This window comes from Notothenia rossii, assembly GCF_949606895.1.
Source record: "Notothenia rossii genome assembly, chromosome: 9".
Lineage (NCBI taxonomy): Eukaryota > Metazoa > Chordata > Actinopteri > Perciformes > Nototheniidae > Notothenia > Notothenia rossii.
Window position 1 is genome coordinate 36,665,303 of NC_136907.1, and position 8,481 is coordinate 36,673,783.

The 8,481-nt window shown below is 39.2% G+C and overlaps 1 protein-coding gene across 1 annotated transcript; it reads left to right on the forward strand.

Moving 5' to 3' along the window:
• The first annotated feature begins 1,750 nt into the window (after positions 1-1,750).
• On the forward strand, positions 1,751-7,293 carry LOC307018553 (uncharacterized protein). Its single transcript, XM_079648830.1, has 5 exons — positions 1,751-3,058; positions 3,349-4,335; positions 5,041-5,199; positions 5,313-5,408; positions 6,248-7,293. Exons 2-5 carry the CDS (start codon positions 3,352-3,354, stop codon positions 6,548-6,550), a joined length of 1,542 nt encoding a protein of 513 aa, XP_079504956.1. The 5' UTR covers positions 1,751-3,058; positions 3,349-3,351; the 3' UTR covers positions 6,551-7,293.
• Positions 7,294-8,481: the final 1,188 nt, after the last annotated feature.

Sequence of the window (8,481 nt, forward strand, 5' to 3'; positions counted from 1 at the left end):
TGTTTGCATTTTTGTTGCTTGTCATAGGCCTAGTTATAATTTAAAATCAAATTTACATTTTAAAATTAATTTACAGATTATATTCATGAATGAAAGACAATTCCCAATAGACTTTTTTCTTGTCTCTATTTTTGGCTTGTTGATGTAGGCTATTTAGCTCCTGCAACAAGGGATTCCTTCTGTGTTATGTATGGTTGTTTTATTTATTTTTTTATATAACGGCTGTTGCAGTTGGCTTTCAGACCAGTACAGCTTGGTGTTATTACAATAATTATTATCAGACTAACTTTTAAGTTTTTCATATCAGTATTCTATCTTAAATTACGTGTAGAGGCTGTTGTGAAAATGCTATTCATGCTATTTGTGTCTCTTGTGTTTCAGTGGTGGATTCCATGCAGTGCCGGCTTTGTAAATTCTCCAGCTCCAGTCAAGTGACCCTCTTTAAACATCTTCGCCTTCGCCACGGTCAAGGTGCACACTGGCCTTGCACACACACCAACTGTGTTTGTGTATTTAAAACACTTGGATCATTGAGATCACACCTCTCGAGATCACACGCATCAGTGAAAATCCAGGAGTGTGTAACATTTCACTGCGAGTTGTGTGATTTTAAAGAGATTTGCAGTGAAAAAACGTTTTGGAACCATCTCGGACATCATTTAAAGAACAGAGAAACTGTACAATGTCCCTTTCTAAGGTGTACCTTTAAAACAAACACTCGCCCAACCTTCAGTTCTCACAAAAGTCGAAACCATAAAAACTGGACACTTAAGGATTTCCGAACAATACAAAGAACTGTTACTGAAGATGAGATAATTGATGGTGAACAAGCTGATAGTGAAGCAGGGACATCAGCTCATGATGTTGTGGGACTAAATGAGGTTGTAGATACTGTGGAGGATGTAGATAGTGAGACACTTGAGCACAAATTAGCCTCTCTCTTTTTGTCTATGCAAACTGTGTTGCACGTTTCTCGAAGTGCAACACAAAAGATTGTAGAACATTTGCATAACCTGCTGTCTTTCTCTAACACTCAAACTTTCAACAGTGTCAAAGAGATCCTTTCTAAACATAAAATTGAAGTAAATGATTGTGTTTTGCAAGAAATTTCAAGTGCTATAGCTCAAACTAATCCACTCCTTTTAACAATATCAGAGAAAGGTTCCCTATCTACAGATCACAGAAGGAATATATACTTCAAAGGGCACTTTCCTGTTATCGAACCCACAGAATATCTGTACAACGCAGCCCATAAAAACTCTTTTGTATATATATCTGTCACTAAGGTACTTGAGACTTTACTTGGGTGTACAGATTTTTTGGACAAAATTGTATTTAATCAAGAAGCTTTATCTGGGCACTTTAAGTCTTTTCAAGACGGCAAGTATTACAAGGAGAATAAGCTACTGGGAGAACAAAACACTTGTATCAGTTTGGGATTATACATTGATGAATTTGAAGTGTGTAATCCATTGGGGACCTCTAGAAAAGTTCATAAGATTACGGCAGTATATTGGGTGGTTCTAAATTTACCAGCCAGGTTCAGATCGAGTCTCACTTCAATTCAGTTGGCTGTCTTGGGTAAAAGTGTAGACATAAAAAAATATGGTTATGAAAAGTTTCTTGAGCCATTGCTTAAAGATATAAAGTGCCTAGAACAAGAGGGAATTTTTGTTGAAGTTGTGGGCCAGTTTGTTAAAAGCACTGTGTATTGTGTAAGTGCTGACAACCTCGGTGCGCATGGTCTTGCTGGCTTTTATGAAAGTTTTAATGTTGAAAATTTCTGTCGGTTTTGTTTGATTAGTCGGGGCCAAATTGCAACCACTGAGGTTAATGATTTTCAATTGAGAAGTGTTGATCAGCATAACTTGTTTCTGGAAGAGCTTAAGCAGGGGGGCAACCTCAAAAGTGTTAAGGGGGTCAAAAGTGAATGTGTACTGGGCAAACATCTCTTGTTTTTTCACCCAATAACTGGATTTCCTCCAGATCTGTTGCATGATCTTTTGGAAGGGGTCATCCCTGTGGAATTATCCTTATGTTTGAAAAATCTGATTTCAAAACGCTTTATTACATTTGATGAGTTAAATGACTGCATAACATCATTTCCCTACAAGTATGAAGACAAAGTAAACAAGCCCCACAAAATTCCAAAAGCAAGCTTTGAAAAGGGGACAGTGGGGGGAAACGGGCATGAAAACTGGACACTGCTTCGTTTACTTCCTTTTGTGATTGGACGCAAGATACCAGAACAGGAGCCAGCTTGGGTGATTTTAATGGACCTCAAGGAAATTCTTGACATTGTTGTGTCAAGTAGGCTTTCTGAAGAAGCACTGTGTTATTTATCTTATAAACTACTCGATCATCGCAAGTTGCTCACCAGTACCTTTCCAGAGTTCAGACTGAGGCCGAAACATCATTTTATCGACCACTACCCGCAACTTATTCGCTGCTATGGGCCTTTGATTGAATTATGGACAATGCGATATGAGGCTAAGCATAGCTACTTTAAAAAGGTTGTCCATGACACTCGCAACTGGAAAAATGTGCTGCTCACTCTGTCCACGAAACATCAGCAAATGATAGCCTACCACCTGGACAGTGGGATCCTTTTCAAGCCAAAACTGTATGTTGAAAATGTGAAGGTGGTCAGGGTTTCAGAATTGGATCCATCTCTCAAGTATGAAATACAGAAGAAGTACCCACATCTAGACAGTGTGTCCCTGTCTAAAACGGTTCACCTGGATGGGACACAGTATGCGGCAGGCATGATTTTGTCTTCTGGGCAGTGCAGTGGCCTCCCTGAGTTCCATAAGATTGCAAACATTCTTGTCAATGCAGAGGAGGTGGCATTCATTTGTAAAAAACTTTCTTCTTGGTACATGGAACATTACAGGTCCTATGAACTTGTTGAAAACACCTGTGCAGACCTTCTTGTCCTGGATCCAGATGTGCTGACGGATTACCATCCTCTAGCAGCGTACACAGTTGGTGGGAAGCTTATGGTGACTCCGAGGACATTCCTTCTCCATTAACCTCCTGAGACCGAGCGTTTTTTCTGGTGTGCATTTTTTTTATTTCTCCTTGCTATCTGGGATAAGTAGGACCTAATAAGTACAATACCTAAAGTTTGTCTTTGTACAGGAAGTAGTTTTTGCAAAAAATGATGTCCTCATATGAGGACACTGGGATTATCTCAACATAAAAAAAAACTGTATTTGCTGTTTGGGACCAGAAGGGCCCAATTTGTGTAAATTCAAATTTTCAGCTTTCTACAACATTGGTGTAATCTGTCTTCTAATTAGGTTTGACTAATCATTTCTCCCACTTTTCTCTCTCCCCTCTTTTCAGACTATGTTACTTCGGGTCGTTCTTTCCTCCAGAGATGCCCGGCGAATCCAGCTTCCAGAAGTCCCAACATCTGTGGAGGGCCTGATTAATATGCTTAAAGAGAGACTCAATCTTCAAGAAGATTTCTCACTACAGTTTGAGGATCCGGAGTTTGGAAATGCACTCTGCAACTTAACAGAGATGTCAGAATTACCAGCTGTGCGTGCAGTCTTGCATGTCATGTGGAACTGTGATTTGTCTCCACTTAACCAATCCACTAGTTCAGTCTCCTCTCAGGACACAATCAGTGTTCACTCTGAGGATTTCAGGCCTAGTTGGACCGATTCTATCCAGACCACATTAAGGCAAGTCGCAGAGCGGCCATCTCCATTCTCAATCCCCAAGTTTGCATATGATGTGGAGCTGAAATTGTCTAAGGCCAATGACACACATGAAAAGACAAAGAAGGGCGTTGAAGTGACAAGAGACATGAAGATGGAGATATTGGATAAAATTGCACAAGCAATTTTTGAAATCAAAAGCTACCCTGAGAAAGATGAGCTTGAGTCAGTTGCCGCTGCGCTCATTCAGAAGTATCCATGTCTGAAAGAGCCATTTGGCGTCACAGGCTACGAGGGATGGAGAACAAGTATCAAGTACAAACTTGGAAACTACAGGTCAAAGCTTCGCCAGGCAGGATGCAATGAGGTAAATGTAAACAAGAAAAGAAAAGGTGGAGGGGAAGATGACAGTCCATTTACCCTGAAAAAGCCCAAACGTGGAGAGGTCAATCATGTGCCAGATTACCCACAACACCATGATGATTCTACCCTTGAAGAGGAAAGAGTATCTCTGGTCGATGAAATGAAGAAGAAGAACAGGAACACAACATTGATAGAACAGAAGATGGAGCTGACGTTTTCCCTCAGGCGAAGGGAGGTGGTAGAGTGTCAGCCGATGGTATCTGAGATCCAGGAAAGGTGGCCTGCTCTGTTTTCTTGTGAAGAGGTAAGGATCTATTCTTTTTTATTTCTACTGTTCAGACAAGCGAGTAAAAGAAGATGTTATGTTGACATTTTCTACTGAGACTTCATTCTTCCTCAGAAGCGTCATCCAACGTGCTGCTGACGTGTCATTTACCAGCTGGTCTGCCGAGTTGGCCACGCACCTTCCATCCTGGGTGGTCTCTGGAGGAAGGAATCCCAGGTATGACATACCTGGGATTCCCTCCTTCAGAGACCAGAGGCCAGCTGATGAATGACACATCAGCAGAACGTTGGATGACACCTCTGATGAAGACGACGACGTCTCAGTTGAAACTGTCATGGTAACATCCTTTTTTACTTGCTTGTCTAAACAGTAGAAATAAATTGCAATAATAACAAGAAGACAAAAGTAAAATGTTTAATCAGGTAAGAATGTGTGTTTTTTTTTTATGTCTTCCAAGGAGTAATTCACTTTCTGCAATTTATGGATGTGGCATAGTCACCCTTTTTATTTAATTTTTAATCCTCAAAATCCATGGTTAAAAATGAGGTTCTTTATTTCCTGTGGTGCATTTTAGTATGTAATCCACTTTTTCACAGGTCACAGAAAAATGGTCAGATATTTAACATGGTGCAGACTCATAACAAGTTACCCAGGAACTTCCTGTAAGAAATTCTGACATTATGGTTTGAAAATTGATAATATTTTTTTGGTTTTCTTGTTAAGATATCTAAGGAATTTCATCGTATCACGAGCAAAGACCTCCTGGGGACTTTCAATGCATCCCTTGACAAGTTTGGGCCTGGCCTGCTGAAAATCTACAGGTCTAAGAAAGGAGCTTTTGGTCAGGAGATGGAGGACCTCCTTGATCAACTTGATGATCAGGTCAGTGAACTGCTCTTTTGCCTGGCAGTTTTAGAAGAGCATGAATATACTTATTAGGAATGACAACATTACAGTACTATACTAATTGAACTACTTATGTTTTCCACTTTTAGACATCCGACATTGTGTCCCACCGGAAAACAGCAGCACTGAGAGGCCTGCCTATCTACCTCCGCGAAGATGCAACCACGTTTTTCCTGAAGTGCTTGGTAAGTAAAAGTAACTGCAGGAAAGACAAATAATTCAGGTCATGCAGCTAATTACTTATTCTCACAAGATGTTTTTAAGGATTAGTTAATCCAAAATGTAAGTACACCTCCCCAGGGCAGTTTATCAGTCCAGATGATTTTGGGGTGAGGGTTGGACTTTTCCACTTCAGATCCCTTTTTTTCTGCTGAGGGGAACAGTTGGTCATTTTGGGTGGTGTTTCAGCACAAGGTTGGTGGGTTACATTGATTAAAGAAAGAGATTTATTTTTTCTGGTTAATACCTCCACAAGTTAAATGGCAAATTAGTATAGCGTGGTACTAAATAATTAATTTCATCAGTATAAATGTATTTAGTCTGAATGTTTTTTTATTTTTTTTAATCTTTCTTAAACAAATCATTAATTTGAAAGCTGAGAGACAAAATTTGAAAGATGATCCTCTAAGAGTAAGGCTTTTTTTGGCTGTCATTTTTGTTTGTTTTAAAAGCAGAACCATTGTTACAATGGGCTCTTTGCACAGCTTCACTACTTCCTTTACACCAACTTGTTTACTTCATGTAAATCACCCTCCTTAAACTACTAAATCTATTCTTGGCTTTAGCAGTTTTCATTGGCTGTCAGATTTCAGTTTATAGCTGCCCATGTTCTTCTGCCTTTTTTTTAACATTTCAACTTCTTTTAGCCGTTATGAAGCCAATCATCTCTGCTTACAAGTTATACTTTTCAGCTTTAGCATTAACCTTTTCAGAATTCACACATATTTTTTTTTTCATAAAATGACTCTTTCTACTGTCTTACTTTTTCTAAGCTCTTAATAATGTACCTGTTCTCCTTCCTCAGGACACCGACATTTTGGCACCAGTGCAAGGTGCATCTGTTGCCATCCTCTCTGTGCTACATGATGAAGCCGACAACACTGTGCGAGACCAGGCGGTTGTGTTGGAAGGGGACATTGTGCTTCATAATATTCCAAACCTCTCTACTGCCATGGCATACCTCTTTGGCCTCCTGTATGCCCTCAACATTGATTTTCCAAAACAGATGAGGTACTCCTTTGAGGCAATTCAGACCATCTTTTTTTCGCTCGGTGGCTCTCGATGCTCACAGCGCACAAGGTCACTGAAAGCGAAGCTTGTACTGTGACTGTTATTGAAGTTTAAGTGCATTGTTGTTACACTCATGTAAAACAAAACAAAGTTCATATGCTTCACCTCTGGATTATATAATAATTCAGCAGTTGCCAAAGGGTGTCTAGTGTTTCAACTGTTAAATTCATTATTGTTAAGTAAAGCTTGAATGTGTATATGCAAAAAACAAGAAAAATGGCTGTTCACATGTAAAGTCAACAAATGGCACAAAGTAATTCAGTGTTAATGTGTAAATTCAGAAGCCGCCAACCATGAGGGGGGGTGGAGGGTAATCATTATATACAGTACGTGTTCAGTAAGACTAGCATTGATTTAAAATACTCAGCATTGAGGAAGATTCACCCCAAATGTTACTAGACTATAGAACAGTATGCACGTTTCATAATCTGCAACAAACAAGTTAATCTCTTTGACCTCTGGAATATATAATCATTTGGCAGTTGCCAAGGGGTGCATATAGTGTTTCAACTGTTAAATACATTACAGTTTAAGTAATCTTTAAGCTTGGATGTGTATATGCAAAAAAAAAAGTAACCAAATGGCTAGAATGGCTGTTCACATGTAAACATTTACATTTCAGTTCAGTGTCAATTTCAAATTCTCAGCATGGAGGAAGATTCACTCCAAATGTTAATATTAGACTAATAGAACAGTATGTATGTTGTTTTTTTACACATGCATTAATGATGGTTTTACTGTTGTTCACTGGTAAACTGAATAAAAAAAATCTTGACAACATTCAGCTGTAGTGTGTATTATTAATTATCCATATATTGAGCAGTTTTGAATGTAAAATCATAGCCAAAATAAATTGTATTATTTATTCAACAAGAATATTTGTGTTAGGTGAATCAAGGAATAAATGCCATTGGAGGAATAATTGTGTATTTATACAACAAGAATATTTATATTTAAAGAAAGTAGAAATACATGACATTGATGGGAAAAATTGTTTATTAATTCAACACAAAAATCTGTGTTTGGTGAAGGTAGAAATACATCGCATTCAAGCAAGAAATTCTTAATTAGTCTCACAGTATTATCCTCATAAAGTGAACAAAAAGATCCAAGTTGGCAGAACTCTTGGCAAAACTTAAAAACCTTAGTTAAGTCAACAACAGCTGGCAAAAGTTGAGAAAACTCAAAAATCTCTTGCATCATGTTGCCTTGATATTTTAAGTTTTCTCAACTTTTTCTTTTTTACAGTGTACTCAAACATGCCTGCTTGTGCAGCTTAGACACTCTGAATTCACTAAATGTACAACTTTTTCTCCATCAAAATGAACAAATGAGACATGAAATAACATCTACAGATCAAGACGAAGCGAATGGAAGCGGTCCCAGCCTCGTAGCTGTGAACAGCTGTGATCGCAGGAAAATGCTGTTACAAAGATTTCTCAGTATATCTCCGGGACTTTTCCCTAGCTTTACCACCGTCACAATGGACAAACGAGACATGAAATAACATCAACAGATCAAGACGAAGCGAATGGAAGTACCCCCGGAGTCATAGCATGTGTAAATCGAGACGACAGATCTCTCTCTCCCCCGCCTGCTTGCGAGGGGGAGGGGCAGTTTACACACACACGCAGCTGCTGCATGCAGCAATGCACACACAGGGAGGAGATGGCAGAGAGAACGCACTCCCCTGAAAACTCTCCTTGAATTCCTCCAGACTCAGAACATGTAAAAGTTCACTTTTTGGAGATCCATAGAAAAAGGGTGAAAATGAAAAAAAGTATGCCACAGCATGGATTTGAACATGCGACCAACCGCATCCAGGGGCGAGCGTTAACGCAGTGAGCCACTGGACCGGAGTACTCAAACATGCCTGCTTGTGCAGCTTAGACACTCTGAATTCACTAAATGTACAACTTTTTCTCCATCAAAATGAACAAATGAGACATGAAATAACATCTACAGATC

Excerpts from the sequence above, each read along its gene's own strand:
- LOC307018553 (XM_079648830.1), top strand. The coding sequence starts at position 3,352 with ATGTTACTTCGGGTCGTTCTTTCCTCCAGAGATGCCCGGCGAATCCAG. Across the intron at positions 5,200-5,312 it reads TTGATCAACTTGATGATCAG|ACATCCGACATTGTGTCCCA; the intron begins GTCAGTGAACTG and ends TTCCACTTTTAG. Across the intron at positions 5,409-6,247 it reads CGTTTTTCCTGAAGTGCTTG|GACACCGACATTTTGGCACC; the intron begins GTAAGTAAAAGT and ends CTCCTTCCTCAG.